Below are 20,330 nucleotides of genomic sequence, written 5' to 3' on the forward strand. Positions count from 1 at the left end.
CCAAAATAAAATACAAATCCAATTGTACTCTTCCGATCATCGTAGCTTCCGGCCCGATCACTGTCACTATATCCAATGAGCTCCAACTTTTTAGATGATGAATAGAACATTCCATACTCAATTGTTCCTTTGATATATCGCAAAATTCTTTTAGCAACATTTAAATGAAATGTCTTTGGAACTTCCATAAATTTATTTATTAAACCAACTCCAAATAGTATATCAAGTCGAGTGTATGTCAAATATCTTAAACATCCAACTAGACTTTTATAATATGTTGGATTAATGTATTTACCTTCACCTTCCTTGGTCAACTTGGTGCCATATTCAATAGGTGTATATGTAGGATGACAATCTTCCATAGAAAACTTCTTTAAAACCTCCTTTGCATAATTTTCTTGTGAGATAAAAATTCCTTCATTATCTTGTATAACTTCGATACCAAGAAAATAAGTCATTAAGCCCAAGTTGGTCATCTCAAACTCTTTTTTCATAGAATGCTTAAAATCTATAATTATGGAGCTACTATTGCCTGTAAATATTAAATCATCTACGTATAGGCATACAAACAAGATATCTCCATTAGAGTTAGATTTTGTATAGAGAGCATGTTCATGTGGACATTTAGAAAAACCATTTTGAATAAAATAAGTATCTATTCGAGAATTCCATGCTCGTGGGGCTTGTTTAAGCCTATAAAGAGCTCTCTTTAACTTATATACTTTGTCCTCTTGTTCTTGAATAATAAAACCAGGGGGTTGTTGAATATATACCTCTCTTCAAAAACTCCATTAAGAAATGCTGATTTGATATCCATTTATAAAATCTTCCATTTCATTTGAGCTGCTAGAGAGATAAGTAATCTTACTGTCTCCAATCGAGCAACTGGCACAAATACTTCTTCATAATCAATCCCATATTGTTGTTTATATCCCTTTGCAACCAATCTGGCCTTGTATTTCTCCACCTCTCCTTTTGCATTTCTTTTTGTTTTGAAGATCCACTTAACACCGATAGCTTGGTGGTCTTCTGGAAGTGTAGTAAGCTCCTATGTATTATTTTTGTTAATGGCATGAATCTCTTCATTCATAGCTTGTCGCCATTTTTCATCTCTATAAGCTTCTTCAAAGGTTAATGGATCATATCCTGCAAAAAGACAAAATAAAGAAAGTTCATCATTGTTAGTATCAATCCTTCGAGTCACATTATATAGGTCCTGAATCGGTCTTGTCCTTCTTATAATTGGACTTCTTGAATCATGTGACCTAGCTGATCTAGGTGATGATTCTGGCAAAGCCACTTCGGTGCTTGCTTGTATTGTATCATCTTCTTCTAAAGCTATAGCTTTCTTATGCTGCTCATCACTTTTCCAGTTTCAAATCTGTTGTTCATCAAATTCAACATCTTTTGACATCACAATTTTATTTGCGATAAGATTGTAGAGTTTGTAACCACTGGAATTCTCTAGATAACCTAGCAAAATGCATTTTTGACTTTTATCCTCCAATTTTGTTCTCTTCTCTTCTGGTATCTTGGCAAATGCAACACTTCCAAAAATCCTCAAATGATCAACTCTTGGTTTTTGCAAGGTCCATTATTCTTCTTGTGTAACATTACCAATTCGCTTTATCGGAAACCTGTTAAGCAAATAAACTGCACAAGCAACAGCATCACCCCAAAATTTTTTCGGAATTTTTCTTTCCTTTAACATACATCGGACCATATTAAGGATAGTTCTATTTTTTCTTTCTGAGACATCATTTTGTTGAGGTGTGTATGGCATGGTGAATTGATGTAGAATTCCATTATTTCTATAAAAACTTTCAAATTCATTTGATATATATTCACCACCCCTATCTGTTCTTAAACATTTAATCTTACAACAACTTTGTCTTTCAACCAAATTCTTAAATTCTTTGAATTTGTTTAAAACTTCTTTCTTTTCTTTTAACATATAAACCCAAGTTTTTCCACTATGATCATCAGTGAAGGTAAGAAAATACCTACTTCCTCCAAGTGATACTGGATTGATAGGGTCACAAACATCTGAGTGTACCGGATCAAGTCGATTTCATGCTCTTTTTGTCCTTCTCACTTTGAAAGACTTTCTTTCTTGCTTACCCATGACATATACTTCACACAATTTTGCTAGGCGATCAATTTTTGACATTCCTGTCACCATATTATACTTCTCTAGAAATTTCAAAGCCTCAAAATTTAAGTGAGCATATCTAAGATGCCAAAGTGTAGAGATATCCTCAATATCAGCTTTAAAACAATTTAATTGATCAAAAATACTTAAATGCAGAGGAAACATTCTATTCTGTGTCGTTTTCACATGTGATATCAGTGTTTTATTCTTATCACGAATTGAGAGAGCCATATCTTTCATCTCAATTTCATAACCTTTTTCAAGTAATTGTCCTAAGCTTAAAATATTATTTTTCATATCAGGAGCATAATAAACATCTGAAATGCATACTTCCTTGCCATTATTAAGTTCAAGAAGAATTTTACCTTTGCCTCTTACTAGTCTTTGAGACAAATCGTCAAATGTAATGTTCCCGGAATAACTTGTACCTATTTTTGAAAATAGCTCTTTGATGCCACACATGTGATTTGAAGCTCTTGTATCTAGATACCATGTCATAGATTGATCCTCTTTCAAATTATCATAACTCATTAATAAAACTCTTTTCTTCCTCAACAAAATTTGCCTTATCACCTTGATTGTTAGGATTATAATAACATTTATAAGAATAATGTCCATACCTTTTGCAAACATAACATTGTATTTCAGACCTTTTAGAGTTTCTGCCACGTCCACGGCCTCGGCCACGTCCTCGACCATAACCTCGGCCTCTTTGGCTAGAATTTTCTCCACCACCTTCAATGTTTGGAGATTCTTGATTGGTCTGATTTCTGCCTCCTCTTCCTCTTTGTCCTCGTCCTCTTCCTCTTTGAGAGTTTGATTCTCGTTTATTTTGAAGAGTAAGTTTCATTTGTAATGCTTGCTCTATAGTTTTGTCTTCTCCTCTTTTTGTAATCCTTTGTTCATGAACTTGAAGGGAACCCATAAGTTCTTCTAAAGATATTTTTTCCAAATCTTTAGATTCTTCGATCGCAACAGCAATAAAATCAAATTTCGGATCTAGAGATCTCAATATTTTTTCTATTACTCTCTGATCATTTACTTGTTCACCATTTCGTCTCATTTGATGAACAATAGAAATGATTTTTGAGAAGTAATCAGAAATGGTTTCAGAAGTACCTTGTTGTAATTTCTCAAACTCGGCTCGTAAAACTTGTAGACGAAGTTTCTTTACCTTATCAACACCACCGAATGCTCTTTGAAGCATTTCCCAAGCCTCCTTTGAAGTATTTGCTAGAGCGATGATCTCGAACATTGTATCATCAAGCCCTTAGTAGATTGTGAACAAAGCCTTTTTCTCATTCTTTCTTATTTCTTTGAGTTGTTTTCTTCCTTCTGCATTCATTGCTCCTTCTTCTTCTGGACTTGGTTCAACAAATCCATCTTCTACCAACTCCCATATATCTTGGGAGCCTAGAAGAACCTTCATTTGGATGCACCATATGTCATAATTTTCTTTTGTCAATCTGGGGATCTGGAGTTGGATGACACTTGAGGAAGAAGTCATAGCTTAACCTATGCTCTGATACCAAATGTTGATGTTGATAGGAAGAGAGGATAGAGATATCAAATAGAGGAAGAGTATGATAAGCTTCAATCTTCTATATTTCTCTCAAAAAATATTTTTACAATTTCAGAAACTCTATTAGACCTAACATATGGGATTTATATAGTTCCCAAAGATACATTATATTAATTGTATTCAAGATGAATCATTCTCTTTCAAGAAACTCTTTCAAGAACCAATAACCAATTTGATTTATTCTTCTATAGACTTTTAATCCATTTTTTCTTCTTGATGTAATGATTCTCCCACTTGATGCAATGAACCTTTTTATGACACTTAAACAAGTTTAATTCCAACATGCCTCGCTGTCCTTCGCCGCCTCCGCCCGGAGGAGCGCGTCCCTCCGAACCGTCGGGGCATGGGCGGCGGTGGCGCAGCCGGGGCAATCCACCGAGCGCCTCCGTCTCGGTTCGGCTGGGTGCATCACGATCTCGAGCGGCTCGCTCGTCCTCTCCCCGGCCCAGGAGTGCCGCCCGGAGATCCTGCGCCCGAATGGGTTCGGCACGGCCGTGGCGGTCGCATCACTGCGCCCCTTGACCTCGGCCTTCTCCCCGCCGCCGTGCGGCTCCGGTTCCTGTAGAGGAAAGAGGAGGACGTCCTCTGGGTCCACGCGGACGCGGCAGAGCGGGCAGGTGGAGTGGGCGTCGAGCCATGTGTCGACGCACTCGACGTGGAAGCTGTGGCGGCACTTGGGCAGCAAACGGAGCACCTCTGCGGGCTCGAACCGGCTCAAGCACACCGCGCACTCCAGGCCCTCCTTCTGCCCCTGCAGCGATCCGAACCGGAAGACTGGGAGCGACTCCACCACCGCGTGATCCACCCCGGAATGCCGCCTCTCAGATGCGGAGGTCAGGGGCCCCCCGGTGGCGCCGCGTCCCGTGCCATAGGAGGCGGTGCTATGCTTGCAATGCCGGGCGTAGAGGAGGAGGAGGAAGGTAAGGCAAAAGATGATAGTAAGGACTCCGACGATGATAGCGATGCCAGGACGGAGCGGGACAGCGAAGGAGGAAGGCCGGGCAGAGGGCAAGGGGCTAGGGGCGGCGCCGGCGTCATCACCCGCTGCCTCGAGGAGGAGACGAGGTTGTAGGTGGGAGACGAGTGCCAATTGGCGGTGGTGGAGCGTCATGATCTCCCTCGGCTTCGAGGGGAGGCGCGGACGGATGGAATTATATCTAGCAAGGCCGGTGACGGGACTGACTCCGTGGATGAGGAGAGAGCACGAGGAACAAAGGACGACAAAGGCATCAGCTACTCAATCTCATAACTGAGTGGGTCCCGTCTTGCTTTCGTATACCGATGGTGAGAGTATGGGACCGGCGCGTCGCCACTTGAAGCGCTCGCGGCAGGGCGGGCTGGTGTAGCACTGGGAAACCGGTGAGCGCACCGCTGATGTCGGGAATCTGCCATCTGGGAGGGGAGCAGGACTTGGCCCGTGTTTCGAGCACGGAAACGGCGTTGAAGGGTTCGGGTCTATGATGGGATAACTGCTTTTGTCCTTAGACCCGCGTCTCTCCGATCCGGTTCATACTTCGACCCGGTCCATTCATCAATCAGATTGGACAATTAAATCCAGTTTTGTGAAATGTGGATGGAAGTGAAGGAAAGAAAAATGAATCATGACTTGATCCGAGCTGAGGGTTCATTTCATTCATCTGTGCACAGGATGATGAACGGAAACAGTGGCAAGGAATCCCATACGTCCCGGGTGATTGCTGCCTCTGTCAACGCCACAGCATGCTACGTGCAAAAGTGCAAGGTGTTAAGATCAAGCCAAATCAAAGTAAGATGGGAAATCGACAGATCATTAGATCAACTCGGGTCGGTTCTGGAGTTGGCAGAGCATGGAGAGAGACAAAGTAAGAACCGACGGGGCCACCTTTTCCAATATGATAGAATTAATTAATCCCAGAAAGACAAGGCATAAACAATCTGAATACTGTAGATGTCATAAGTTCTCTTCAATCAGAGAGAGGGATACACAGCTTTCTAAGGACGGACTGAGGCTGATGATAAAGGAACAAAATTGTCACTGTATCGCGTGTCACCACGACGGCAATCCTGCGAAGGAAAATAATTATCAAGTCTCGGATGCGCCTCCCATGCGAGTAAGTAGGTCGTACGCGTGAGGCGTTATCCGTGGGTGCAGCGTTGTGCCGACGTAAATAGCGCATCATAGTTCCCGAAGCATTTAATTCGTACATGTACAAACATATACGTTTAGTTTTCAATCATCGAGTGAAGTGATGCGTCACGTCCGCGGTGAGACCAAACAGCAGAACTCTTTATTGTTGCAGTGTTTTGCATTTATACACCTTAACAAGTTGATTGATTGAAAGTACCAGGATAAGGTCGTACTGGCTGCAAGAGTTATTTCAACTACTAACTTTTGGACATCTCATGGCGGTGACTTGTCGTGTTCGGCTGCGCCTTACGTGACGGGAACACAGCATACATGGGTTTACATTTAAGTGTCCCATGATTCGGACTTGATGATGGTAAGGAAACAACTGTGGACAAGAATTCCGTAGGTGGTCCGCAGCTGATGTGGATGTTGGGCCACTCAAAGCCTAGCCCTCGCTTATGTCATGATTAGGGCTGGCCCACTCTCGACTAGTTCCCTGGGCTACGTGGGATCTCGAAGACCTGGATAAATTGTGTCATCCACACAGACACGTGGGAGTATACGCTGGTGGAGTATCTTGGATGTGGGAAGACGGAGCAGGAAATCGAAAAAACACCTAGGAAAAATAAGGTTTTGATCAATATATTATCAACAATTCTCCTAGTGGGGGATTAAGAGCTCACTGGATCCATTGCCCTCCATGGATCTTTTGGCTTAACTCTCTTTCAATACCGAAGCCCGCCCTTTGTTTCTTGAACTCCTAACGCTAGACTCCGGTACTCTCTTATTGTCCTTGTTGACTTACTGAATTGAATCTAGCATAATATGGATCTTATTAAACAAACTGTGGAACTCACTAATGCATAACCTCTCTCTGGCGTCGGCAAACTCACCATTTGAATTGCGAGTTAAGTCGCGTACGAGAGAAGGGCTACACGTAACAGTTGACTACTTTCTATATTAGGGGATAGCTATCAAGTGTTCCTGGGCACCTGAAAACTAAAATCCCGCATCTAGAGGTGCTTGGTGGATCAGTTAAAGGTGATATAGGTTCTAAAGAATTGGATCTTATACATAAAAATAAAAAACAAACAGTTTAAGGTCGATCTTTGTGAAGAAACCTATAATAACACAAGATGATCACCTTATCACGAAGCTCAAAATTAAACTTGAGTTCTATTTCTTTGGCAAAAAAATCATCATTTGGAAACTTTTTTTTTTTTATATACCTTATATATATTTTCCATTAATGCCTCAATAATTACTCTATATATACCTTCTTTTGCCAGTAGTGACTCATATATATAACTGTAATTATCTTCAATCATTTTCTTTTTTCCCTACCCTTGTTACATCTTCTTTCCTAGTTTATGCTTTCTTTATTGTTGTTTTTTCTTGTTCTCCCACTCTCTCTCATCCCTGTTCTTTTCATAATAATTCTGCTATCTCATCATCACATATCTTTCCTCTCGTTAATTCACAGTACATACTATTGTCCTTCAACGCAAAAAGGTTTAACTTTTATCTTATAATCATCAAGCTTCTCCAATTCATTCTATGAAGATGAGGAACTGTACAACAGTTTCTTTGTTATAATTTTTTTAACATATTTTAATATATACAATAATTTATACTTCTAAAATCCGACGGTTTGACTGACTTAGTTGCTTGATGGTTGACCAGATAACTTTTTTCGATAGGAAATGACAATTACGGTCATTGGATACGTGGCAACGTACTAACATTTCCTCTATATGGAGGCAATTCTTTTCTCGCGAGGGATCCGGGCTCGTCGCTTCCCAGTCACAGACAACGACACTACGACAACGCGTGCTTGTCAAAGTCCATCTCTGAGGACAATCTAAGAACAGCTGTAAAGCCCACCCACACCGTCACGTGGAGAGACCTTCCATTGGCTCACCCTGTAACCCGCCACGAAGTTTTCCCCCACCCATCTAACCGTCAACCTTTCGCCTCACCCGGCCGTTTGTGATTATAGAAACGAACGAATGGGGGGGCCCGCATGCTTTCACGTCGAACGTGGACAGGCGGGCGACGTATTAATGGGGCATCGGTGTAATGCAAATAAAAAAAAAAGAGTTGCGTGAGGATCGCGTCGTACCTGGTGAGGCCACCTGGTCGGTGGCAATCAGTCGGAGGAGGAGCCGCCCGATTTGGTGCACTATCATCACAAGCTGGCCGACCAAACTCGAAAGGAAAGCCGGTCGGCGCCTTCCTCCGAGGCCGCTCCACCTCTGAAAACAACAGTATGATAGCCGCGTTCGCCACCCCGTGTCTCCAGCACAACGCCAACCCATAGATTGTTAATTAGAAGATAGAACCGCCCCCAAAAGCTTCTGCCATCTCCTCTCCTATATAACGCCCCCAACCCCATCCCATCTTCCTCACTCTCATCACATCTTCCATTACCGACCTCGTCTTCTCCTCCATATCTCCTCTGCCGTCACGCGCCATGGCATTAAGGTTTTTGTTGCTGGTTTGCTCCATGGTGGCCATTGCCTCGGCTGGCTTCCACCAGAACTTTGACATCACCTGGGGCGAGGGCCATGCCAAGTTCCTCGACAATGGCCAGCTCCTCACGCTCTCCCTCGACAAGGCCTCGGGCGCCGGCTTCCAGTCCAAGGATGAGTACCTCTTCGGCAAGATCGACATGCAGATCAAGCTCGTCCCCGGGAACTCCGCCGGCACTGTCACCGCCTACTACGTGAGTTCGCTGTGCATTTGATTCTCTCATCTCTTCGTGGCTGTAGTTGTGGGAAGCTGATGTCTTGAGCTATATGGTTCGTCCTTGCAGCTATCTTCCGAAGGACCGGCTCATGATGAGATCGACTTCGAGTTTCTGGGGAACCTCAGCGGAGACCCTTACACTCTGCACACCAATGTGTTCGCACAGGGGAAGGGGAACAGGGAGATGCAGTTCAAGCTCTGGTTTGATCCCACCAAGCAGTTCCACACCTACTCCATCCTCTGGAACCCAGGGCACATCATGTAAGTAGTCGAGTTGTATGCGCGTAAGTATGAACTTAACCACAAGCGGGGTAGAAATCGTAGCTTACCATGGTTTTGTCTGTGATGGTTTCAGCTTCATGGTCGATGGAACTCCTATCAGAGACTTCAAGAACCTGGAATCGAGGGGCGTTGCCTTCCCCAAGAACCAACCCATGAGGATCTACTCCAGCCTCTGGAACGCCGATGATTGGGCCACCAGAGGCGGGCTCGTCAAGACCGACTGGACGAAGGCACCCTTCGTTGCCTCTTACAGAAACTTCAACGCCGACGCATGTGTTCCGGCTTCCGGTAGGTCACGCTGCGACTCCGCCAATAGTGGCTGGTGGAACCAAGAGCTGGATTCCGCGAGCCATGCGAGGATGAGATGGGTGCAGAAGAACTACATGATCTACAACTACTGCAACGACGTCAAGCGGTTTCCTCAGGGCCTGCCTCCGGAGTGCTCCATAGCTTGAAGAGGATACCAGAAACACGACCAGATCCATTCTTTCGTTCATTTTGTCTGCATCCATCAGTTGTTTGTTAATAGTCAAGATACTCGATGTAAATTGATACCACTATGAGATTTAAGGTAAATTATAACACAAACGTTTTACTTTGTATCGATTTAGTTTTTGTTCCTATTTGCGTGAAAACAGTCATCATCAAGCAGCAAACAACACAGTGCAAGAACATAATTTGAAATCTAGCTAAGAGAAGATAATTACTCATGCAAATAGCTGAAGAATTTGGCATCTAACCATGCCTAAGCCTTAATTCTTAGGATGACGATTTGAAGCCTGGTTATCCTGTCCATAGGTTTTATTGATTGGTTTTGACATTATCATGCAACTGGTGAAACTTAAATATGATGCCTAAGAATAACCAAATTTTGAATTCTTTAGTAAATTAGTCCACAAATAGCTGCACCAAATCATCGCAGAATGCTATAGTTAGCGTAGAAAATCCTTTAAGTCGTCATTTCTTCTTCGTGCAGAGAAAGCAAGCTTGAGAGTGTCTCTAGTGTAACGCCCACTAAGAAATTGTGTATACAGCATACCTGAACTGGAGAAGATGTCTTGCACTGTCAATCAAAGTAAACTAAAGCCCACATGAAACCACTCGATGTCTGTGCTATGCTATATAGAAGAGTCGCTACCTGAAGAATCCCTCAGTAAAGCAGCAGGGAAATGCACCAACAAAAGTTGGCCCTAAAAGAGCTCCTTCTCCCAGACAGCGTTTCTATTGTTTCAAAAAGTTGTGGATTCAGGAAAACAGCAAGTGAAAGACATTGATGAACTTGATAGATAGAGTACATAATATACTCATAAAAAACCAGCAAAACTATAATATTAGTCCCGAGTACAAAGATAAAAGGGAACTCTAAACAATTGCCTATCCATCCTGTTTATTCACCAATCTAGTATATTAGAAATAAGAGACATTGCATTTATTTAAACACATATTCATCGAAGTTATGAAATAGTAAATATCTTTCACGCAAACTTCTGCAGTGGTTTTTTTACTACTCCGAAATGTGTAGATGAGTCAAACTTTTGATATTTATCCATGTAAGCATGCTCAACATTAGTTTTATTAAATTTAGGTAATCAATATAAACTCACCAATATTTGGTGACTAAGGAATTGCAAAGACAGCCGCCCATCCAGCTGATGAAATCCGCAAGATACAGCCATGTAAATTAATGATCTTGCTGTTTCTTCTCTGTCCTGTTATTCTGAAAAAAAGAAATCACTGGTTGCATGAAAGTGAAGCTTAGTAGAACATCTAAAAACATGTGATAACTAAAACATGATGATTATTAATCAGTTACCTAAAGCTAAGTGCATAGGGCAAAGGGATAACCGGATATAACTACCACAAAACGAAGAGTTTATGATACTTGTAATAATACATAAACTTAAAATCAAAGTTCACATAGGAAGTTTACAACCATGTAAAAAAAGAGAAATTACACAATTAAATCAATTCAGAGGCTATGATACACAAAAAATCCTTTCTGACTGTGTATGCATTAACCAAAAGGCAATAGGACAAATGCATTTGCCCTTAGTAACAAGTTGAGAAAATACTTTAGTGTACTTCTTTTAATAAACATGCTGCTAACTGGACCTAAAAGAAGACATCTCGTATATAACTCGTTTCTTCGATAACGCAAATCTCTATCACTTGATTACAAAGTTATAAGTTCTCTTAAAGTTACGGTAAAGTACAAGCTGAAGTCATGCCAACTTATGCTCACAAGCTTTCTGAAACACCAATTTATATCAATGCCCATGAATATTAATTGAACTTGGAAACATACATACATATTATCCCACTTATTCTTCTCTGTTGGCAATCAATTTACTAACCATCTGGCTCATTGTAAGAGAAGATTTGTTTGCCTTAGCAGAAGATTGATGCCCTCGGATAATTCTCATTATGACTAAATCATTGATTTAAAAGCATCAAAATTACATGAAAACTGAAAAAAAAAATAGAGAGGGTATGTTAGTTATAGATTTTTTGGTTGATAACTAAACATGACATGGGAAGCTAAAGTTTCTATAGGTGAAGAGAAGAACTAATATGATAAATTTTAGTTTTTTCCTTCACTAATGTAATGAGTTGTCTCCCGAAAGGACACTATTCCTGTCACCTGAAAAAATATGGATAACAATAAAGTTTATTTTGGAAGAAAGCATCTACAGCTTATAAAACTTGTTACCTTAATTATTGGAGCTATGTTAACTCTTTCCATGGCTATTATGGTCCTGAAGTTAAAGACAATATGAGCAGCATAAATCATACCACAAGATAGTTGCAACATTGCCATGGTGATTAAAAGTGAAATACTAGATGACAATTATAAATATTGTAAGGACCAAAATAGTTGCAATCCACACCAGAACATTCATGTGCAAATAAGCAGTTGATGAGACCAGTTAGAGTATCGGTTTTGATCTACACACTTTTGGTGGTCGGTTTGGGAAGAAAACTAATTCTGACTCCTTCCTAATATATATAATTTATCATGGGATTTACACGGTGAATAAGTACATACTGTTGTTTTCTGAATTATTGTAAAAGCTATGAGAAAGAACGGTTTCCTGATTCTGACTCAGATAAATTCATTGCCAGGGATTTTGAGAACCCTGAAAAGGTAGATCTCGATTCAGCATACATCAAATTAGACAGTCGCTTCCTCATTAGAGTGCTGAAATTGGTGTGTCCGCTACTAAAGGTACAGAAGATCATCTTCCGTCTCCAAGTACGCTTATGGGTTTTTTCTATCTATTGCATCATGAATCTTAAGTTAAAATGGAAAACCATTACATCTAATACCATATTCACCCTCTCACGCGAATCACAAACGGAGACCTCCTCCTAAGGCAGTGATCGGTGAGCATATACAATCGATTTGTGCTTCTTCACACTAATGATGCACTTCTAAGCCCACCCAACACTACAGTAGAACCCATCATCGTGTACATTGGTGGGATATGCCGACGAGCGACAGTGGCGGCAACAGAGACAAGGAAATCGGGATACTACAACAGTTACCCAACGACGATCTGATTGACCATCGCTAGATTCCAAGTATTCATCACGCATATTGCACAAGGAAATCGAGATCAAGAAACCTGAGGAAGGGGGGCCTCCATTCAGGCGGCGATGGGCGAGAAGGGCTGCTGCCATGAGCGAATCTTACCCTGGGGATGGAATTGGGTTCCAGCAGCGGAAGAGGGATCGGAAGCAGGGCATAAGTGGAATGAGGGAATCGGCGAAAAAGCTAGGGTTTGTGGGGTGGAGAGAAGACGAAGCGATGGAGGGAAACTCTCGGAGGACGCGTTCGAACTGATGACGGTGCGATGCGGTCAGTATGAATGGCGGGCCGAGAAGTCCGTTCACCGCCGGTGAGATTTAGCTTAGGATTCAGTATTGTAAACGTAACGCCGAGTTGCGCATTACGTTCACCGACAGTATAGTTACCACCGTTGGGAATAATATAGTTGTTGCCGAAAGCAGGTACACTCAGGAAGAGAAACAACGATTGCAGAACTCGAAAGCATCCTCTCCTGCAGTGGCTTTGTCCCTCCTTACACGAACAAGCTCAAGGGCTCTCTTTGCTCCTCCTCTGTCTCCTCTTCAACTCCCTGCTGGCCTCCCCCCACAAGCAAAACCCTATGCTTCTCAGCCTTATTCATAGCCCTTGTCGCCTGCAAGTTGGAATTTAATGTCCCCAGGCTTTTGTTGTGATGAAGAGAATGGAACGGGAATGGAATCGATACAATAACCCTTTTGTTGTCGGGTCCCTGTTGTTCTATTCGCCTCCTTCAATTCTCTGCACGCAAGCAAAAGAATTGAAGATCCATTAATGTGGTTTGGTGGAGTTACTGATCGAGGGATGTAAAGCTACGCATCATATATACAAGTGTAAGTCCGAGGAACGGCAGTAAATGCCTTCTTTGACTCCTCCTGGTTCCCCGTTCCTCCTCTCCGCTCCTGTCTCCCGGCCCTCATGCGGCATCCCTCTATCTGCCTCAGGTGTCTACCGCTGCAAGGGCTAAGCGCGATGAGGAAGATACGGGCTCAGGCTGCCTTGGTTACGTGCTTAATTCTAGTCGTCGCCGGCATCTGTTCGCACGGTTTCGCTGGTGAGGTCGAGGGGAAGCGCCGTCACGCAACGGAAGCCGAGAAGAGGCTGGAAAACGAGTCCGCTGTGGGTGTTGCTACCGTCGCCCTCCATCGGTGCAGATCGAAGAAGACTGAACTCTGTGGCTATCTAGTTCGAGCAAAGCAGAAGGTTGACGACGACAAGAGGGCTGTTCCTACTGGCCCAAATCCCTTACACAATAGATGAGGAGGAAGATGAGGGAGAAGAATAAGTACTCCTCTTCCGCTTGTTTTTCTTCCAAGTACAGAGAGGAAACAGTGATAGTTTCTTCTCTTTCTTTCGGTAGTTCATTGCATATGAGGGTTTAAAGCTCAAAAACCTTGTGCTTCATGATGTTTCAAGTGTTGTGATGAAGGTTTACTCTCATGAAGTTCTTGGAGATTATTAATGATGTTTGTCTAGGAAGACAGTCAGTGGACTCATAATGATGGCTGATACAATCCACTTTCACTAAAGAAGAAAATTAATGGTTAATACCACTTATGATCTATAGTTTCTCTCCTACCTTTGAACTTATTACGCATGTTGAAGCTAAAGATGGCTTCTGATTTAACATTAGGGGTTTGTGTTTGTCTTCTTCTTTCCCTCTCGTGAGAGGACTGCAATTTGCTTGAGGTGGAGGAAAAGCTGCTAACTTAAGAGAGAGAGAGAGAGAGAGAGAGGCTTTGGTATCCGTGCTAGGGGCGTGAGAAGGTGGAGGAGAAGCTGTTTATATGGGACGTGACTTGTAGAATTGTTGGCAGGGACGAGAAACGGGAGAGGAGCAAATGATTCCACCGTCATTGTGTGATTGACTTCGATGTTCATATATGGCAATATGATTATATAGTTCGCGGCGAGCCACGTCGTCTTCTTCTTCGAGTGGTTGCTTTGCGTTGCACTCCTCTGCAGGCGGGGAGGGTCATTCGCGACGGAAGCGGTGACTGGAATCGTGCGCGATTTCAGCCGCACTCTATGGTATGCAATATAATTAAACTAAAAAAATATTTAATTGTATTTTATATTTTTATAAAGAATAAACACTGAAGGAATTAATTTTTTATAATATTTTAAAAAATATATTATGGATTTATAAGTAAATACACACATAGTATACATTGAATGTGTAAAGTACGACAAGCGGAAAAGATATATACTTATGTATTACTACTTATACTCCATGCAATTTAGTATACAAAAAATAGTAGATATACATACTATATATTATTATAATAGAGTACCCGACAGGTGGCAACATCTATCCCGCTCGAACTCCAATCATAATCACTATTGAATGGGATTTTATTTGACCAATATAATTCAAGGAATTAAAGAAAAATCATAATCCTCAACTTATTTTTTGCTTGTCTTTTCTTCTCGTCGACAAGAAAAATACTTACAGGATGATATAAAGTAAGCACATTAAGAATAATATCACTATCGAAATATAGTTTGGGTAAAGGCAATCAAAGAATATTCTCTAGAAAGAACAAAAGTATGATGGTGATGAGAAATCATTCTCTACTCATCTGGCCATCATCGTCGGGAGAAACCGCCTCCTTTAGTGGCCGCCGCCGCCGCCGCAGCAACTCGTCCACCACCTTCTGCATCGCTGCATCAGCGCCCGTGCCATCTCCATCGCAACCCATGAACAGCTCGGCGATCTCTGCAGGTGTCATGTTGACCTCCTTCAGCAGTGCCTCCACGTCCGCCATCAGCTCGTGCTCCTCCCCCACCTCTAGATAGTTCCGTGCTAGCACTCGGAATGCTTCCGGCTGGCAATAGGATAGGTGGATTTGTCGGTCCATCCGGCCCGGTCGGAGCAGGGCAGGGTCGAGCCGCTCCGGGTGGTTGGTGGTGAAGATCATGAGCCGCTCTCCCACGGATGACGACCATAGGCCGTCCACGAAGTTCAGAACACCGGAGAGGCTTATCGCCTCTTTCGCAGTACTGAATTCTTTCTTCTCCTTCCGGTCGCTGAGGTCGAGGGCGCAATCGATGTCCTCGATGACAATGATAGACCTGGGGGTGGTGGATGCTAGGAGGCTACGGAGTTGGGAATTGGAGCTGACGGCAGTGAGCTCGAGGTCGAAGATGTCAAACTCGAGGAAGTTGGCAATGGCGGCCACAAGGCTAGTCTTGCCCGTCCCCGGCGGGCCATAGAGGAGGTAACCTCGCTTCCAAGATCGCCCGACACGAGCGTAGTAGTCTGCGCGACCGACGAAGCGGAGGAGGTCGCTGCGAATGTCATCACGGAGGGTCGGGTGGATGGCGAGGGTGTCCAAGTTGGAAGGGTGGGCGAAGGGCACGTAGGACCAGAGGTTGCAGTAGTTGGTTCCGAACTTGGCACTGTTAGTATAGAGGCGACGCTCGCGGGTCCTCAGGCGGATGGTCTTCACCTCCTTGAGGATATGGGGGATGTAGAAGGAGTCGACAACATGGCGATCCTGCTTAGGGAAAGATAGCTCGAGGAAGCATTCTTCATGTTCGCCGGAGCGTACGATTTTGGAGGTCCACTCGAGGGTGACGCCGCGGAATGTGTCATGGGTGGTGTGGCAGGTGGGGAGGAAGGCAGCGGGGTGGGAGGAGTCGCGACGCATGGAGAGGTGGAAGGTAGGGGCGTCGGCGATGCAGTGGTGACCGAGGTAGGTTTGGGCTGCACTGTAGAGCTCGTTGGACATGTCATCCTCGAACTTGTAGATGAGGATCGTGATGGTGTTCTGAGGCTTAGCTTGGATCAGGAGGCGATCGAGGAGGGAGTAGAGATAGCGGCGGAGCACATCAGGAAGGAAAGTGTCGATCGCCGTCCGTAGGAATAACACCGTTGCAAAGAGCGACGTCAGGGAACTCCAATCCCATGCCATCTCTCCGTGTCTATATTGTGTGCTTTATCGAGTGTCTATTTATCGTATCGACGTGACTATTAGAATTTGATTAGGACTGACCCAATAACGTTGCTATCCTGTCGAACATATCAATTGAAAGGAGGCCATTTTTATAGCATTCAATGCTTTCAATATATATATATATATATATATATATATATATATATATATATATATATATATATATATATATATATATATATATAATTTTGGACAGATATTATTTTTGTAATGATATTTTTGTCAATTGAAAAAGAGGCTCTGTTTTTATAATTGTATGAAAAGATGGAATGGCTATAAATATTATATTTCCTTGCAGAGAATTGTATTCTAATCTTAATGGGCTAAAAATTCCTTAGATCTTTGAAAATAGGGTTTGAGGTATCTTTGTGTAACGAAAGCTTATTGTAGTTTATTTACTGATATCTTTGCCTGTGGTAAAGAGTGACAACTCTTAAGGAATTTAATTCATACATGGGTGCAAATATATTTTTGCTAAAAAAAATTAGCTTCAATTGTAAAGGGAGGGTCTTGAATTTAATTCATGCATGGTAAACAAAAAAGATTTTTTTTTTCTTTTTTTCCTTTTACAACATCAGTTGCGAGCCCACGCATTTACGCGACGTATTGAAGATTAGATTCTCATATTTAATTTCTGTTTTTGTAAATCTAATTTATCATTCAAGATTAGATCGATACTTCATGACGTGAAGTCACTACTAAGATACGTCTCACATGCACTATATTAAAGATTGATTTTCAATTATGTTATACTGATAAGAACGTCAATATAAATAGTGATGATTATAACACTTCAAATTATTCTCGTATTTATGATCTTAATTAAACTTATAAGAGTTTGATATGTATATTATTAAATATTTAATTTTAAATATTTTCAACTTATGGTTTAAACTTAATTATCTCATTAGATTCAGTATACAAAATTTATTTTAACATCAACCAATATCCTTCTCTAGCATTCTAATTATTGTTTTTTATTGATTTAAAATGGGAACCATGTTGTTCTTTGTCTTTTTATTCTAACAATATATATATATATATATATATATATATATATTTATATATTTATATATTTATATATATATATAGCTTAGGATTTGAAAAAAGCAATTAAAATATCTTTACTAAATTAATGAAAAGAAAATATGGTATCAAAACGGTTCCCTTTCATAGATGACAGGATGATGAGAAACCTTTTCCTCTACTCTCATCTCCTGCACCCAAAGCAGAGGTATCGCCATCGTCAAAGGACGCCGCCTCCTGCAGTCGCTGCTGCCTCTGCCGCAACTCGCCCACCACCTTTTGCATTGCGGTGTCCGCGCCTGCGTCATCTCCGTCGCACCCCAGGAACACCTCGGCAATCTCCGCGGGTGTCATATTGACCTCCCCTAGCAGTGCTTCTGCCTCCGCCATCAGCTCGTGCTCCTCCACCTCCAGGTAGTTCCGTGCTAGCACTCGGAATGCTGCCGGGCAACAATAGGATAAGTGGATGTGTCGGTCCATCCGGCCCGGTCGGAGCAGGGCCGGGTCAAGCCGCTCAGGATGATTGGTGGTAAAGATCATGAGTCGCTCCCCTTCGGACGACGTCCATAGGCCATCCACGAAGTCTAGCACACAGGAGAGGTTTGTCGTCTCCTCCGCACCATCATATTGTGTCTCTTCCTTTCGGTCGCTGAGGTCGAGGGAGCAATCGATGTCCTCGACAACGATGACAGACCGGGGGGTGGTGGATTCTAGGAGACGACGGAGTTCGAAACTGGAGTCGACAGCAGTAAGCTCGATGTCGAAAACGTCAAACTCGAGGAAGTTGGCGATGGCGGCCACAAGGCTTGTCTTGCCCGTCCCTGGCGGGCCATAGAGGAGGTAGCTTCGCTTCCAAGGTCGCCCGACACGAGCGTAGTAGTCCTGGCGACCGACGAAGCCGAGGAGGTCGGCGCGGATGTCATCACGGAGGGTTGGGTCGATGGCGAGGGTGTCCAAGTTGGAAGGGTGGGCGAAGGGCATAGAGGACCAGAAGCCGCCATCATCGTTTTCGAGGGCATTAGTGTAGAGGCGGCGCTCGCGGGTCATGAGAAGGATGCTCTCCGACTCCTCGAGGATGTGGGGGATGTAGACGGAGCTAACAACATGGCGATGCTGTCGAGGGAAAGAAAGCTTCAGGTGGCGTTGTCTGTTCGAGGACTTCGTAGGGGAGCGTCCGATGTCGGAGCTCCATCGGAGGGGGATGCCGCGGAATGTGTCGTCGGTGATGTGGTAGTCAGGGAGAAAGGCGATGGGGCGTGAGGAGCTACTACCCATGAAGAGGCAAACGGCGGCGGCATCAGCGACACAGTGGTGGCCGAGGTAGATCTGGGCAGCATAGTAGAGATCGTCGACAGTGCTGCCGTCATACTTATGGATGATGATGGTGGTTTCAGGGTCGAGTCTCGTCAGGAGGCGACGGAAGAGGGAGCGGACGCAGCGGCGGAGCTCCTCAGGGAAGAAATCTCGGATCGCTGTCCTTAGGAATAACAGCGTCCCAAGCAGCGAACTTACGGAACTCCAATCCCATGCCATATCTCTGTACGTCCATCCGGTGACATTTATATTTTATAGATGAGACAAATTATAATTCGATTAGGACTTGCGGTGCATATTATTATCGATTAGGACACATCAGATTTTTTGATGCCTACCAATGTAATGTCTCGTGCGTAGTTGCATCATATGTAACTTTGCTCCAATATCATAATCATATGGTTCAAATATCTTTTGGCTTTCTTGTTTAGGACGAATGCATCGTATATGCAAAGGATAACATTTTAGGACACAAGTAAAATGAAGATAGGGTTTATCTTTTTTTTCTCAAAAAAATTAAATTTAAATGTCAATAGGGCTAAAAAGACCTCTTTTCCTAAACAAGAGGCATGAATTTAGTCACTTTAGTGATTGATTTGATCATGCCCATAGTGCTTGACTAGGGTAATCTTGGTTTAGTTTGGGATTAGTTTAGGTAATCTGTTTGAAAAAAATGTATTTTATATTATGATTATTAATACTTAGATTAACTTAGCGGTAAAGTCAGGTTTGATCCATTCGAATTGATGTAATGATGTGAAAGATATTAATATTAGACATAGGGTATGATCGGAGGAATCGATAGATTTAAATTAAAGAAAAAAATAGAGTCAAAATTAAGATGTGAAATTAATTGGTCAAAACTGAAAATGTTGCAAAACAAAAATATAGGATCCAAAAAAGAAAAAAAAAAATGGTGGAAACCCCTAAGAAGATTTTGGTTACAATTTTGATTTGGCTTGACTATACTTACAGCCGCAATAGAAAGCACTAAATTGTCTGACAAAGATGAATCATCTCATGCATTGGTAATCTGTGGTAGGAAGGTTAGCTAATGTTCTATCATCGATTGTGATGAACTAACTAAGAGCTGAGACGGAGAGCTTGCTTGGTATCCAAGATATGTATCAGTGAGATGAGAGCATCCACCATGTGTACAGCCTATGCCACATACATGCATTCCAGCTTTTAATCGATATATATGTGGTCAAACAATAACATCAACAAAATGGTTAGTCTCTCTGGGCAAGACTGTAATCTAGAACAGTATTCAAAAGTATCATATTTAAAACTGGAATGCATGTATGTGGCATAGGTTGTACACATGGTGGATGCTATCATATTTAAAACTTATTCATTGTCTTTGGTAGTAGTATCACGTGGATGGTAGATCACCTTGAACTGTTTATCGTGAATCATTCAGAACTTACGAAATTTATGAATTTGTATTATCGACGTAAACGTATAATACGACTTAGACAAAACCAACTAAGTCCGTGACAATATATGTTCATACAATCTTAAATGATTTTCTCTCATTTTATCCCATACCAAAACGATACTTAATTATTCAC

The 20,330-nt window shown here is 42.4% G+C and overlaps 4 protein-coding genes across 4 annotated transcripts; 1 reads left to right on the forward strand and 3 right to left on the reverse strand.

The window, feature by feature from the left end:
- Nucleotides 1-3,734: 3,734 nt before the first annotated feature.
- LOC135648733 (RING-H2 finger protein ATL43-like) lies at nucleotides 3,735-5,182 on the reverse strand. Its single transcript, XM_065166647.1, has one exon. The coding sequence runs from the start codon at nucleotides 4,843-4,845 to the stop codon at nucleotides 4,006-4,008; it is 840 nt and encodes a 279-aa protein (XP_065022719.1). The 5' UTR covers nucleotides 4,846-5,182; the 3' UTR covers nucleotides 3,735-4,005.
- A 3,058-nt stretch (nucleotides 5,183-8,240) lies between these two features.
- LOC103997881 (probable xyloglucan endotransglucosylase/hydrolase protein 23) lies at nucleotides 8,241-9,473 on the forward strand. Its single transcript, XM_009419212.3, has 3 exons — nucleotides 8,241-8,566; nucleotides 8,657-8,850; nucleotides 8,945-9,473. The coding sequence occupies exons 1-3, from the start codon at nucleotides 8,315-8,317 to the stop codon at nucleotides 9,324-9,326; spliced, it is 828 nt and encodes a 275-aa protein (XP_009417487.2). The 5' UTR covers nucleotides 8,241-8,314; the 3' UTR covers nucleotides 9,327-9,473.
- A 5,551-nt stretch (nucleotides 9,474-15,024) lies between these two features.
- Nucleotides 15,025-16,374, reverse strand: LOC135650036 (AAA-ATPase At3g28580-like). The gene has a single exon (XM_065169103.1). The coding sequence runs from the start codon at nucleotides 16,372-16,374 to the stop codon at nucleotides 15,025-15,027; it is 1,350 nt and encodes a 449-aa protein (XP_065025175.1).
- Nucleotides 16,375-17,586: 1,212 nt separating this feature from the next.
- On the reverse strand, nucleotides 17,587-18,975 carry LOC135650038 (AAA-ATPase At3g50940-like). The gene has a single exon (XM_065169107.1). It carries the CDS (start codon nucleotides 18,973-18,975, stop codon nucleotides 17,587-17,589), a length of 1,389 nt encoding a protein of 462 aa, XP_065025179.1.
- Between the last annotated feature and the right edge of the window lie 1,355 nt (nucleotides 18,976-20,330).

The sequence above is a fragment of the Musa acuminata genome, chromosome BXJ3-9 (assembly GCF_036884655.1).
Source record: "Musa acuminata AAA Group cultivar baxijiao chromosome BXJ3-9, Cavendish_Baxijiao_AAA, whole genome shotgun sequence".
Taxonomy (NCBI): Eukaryota; Viridiplantae; Streptophyta; class Magnoliopsida; order Zingiberales; family Musaceae; genus Musa; species Musa acuminata.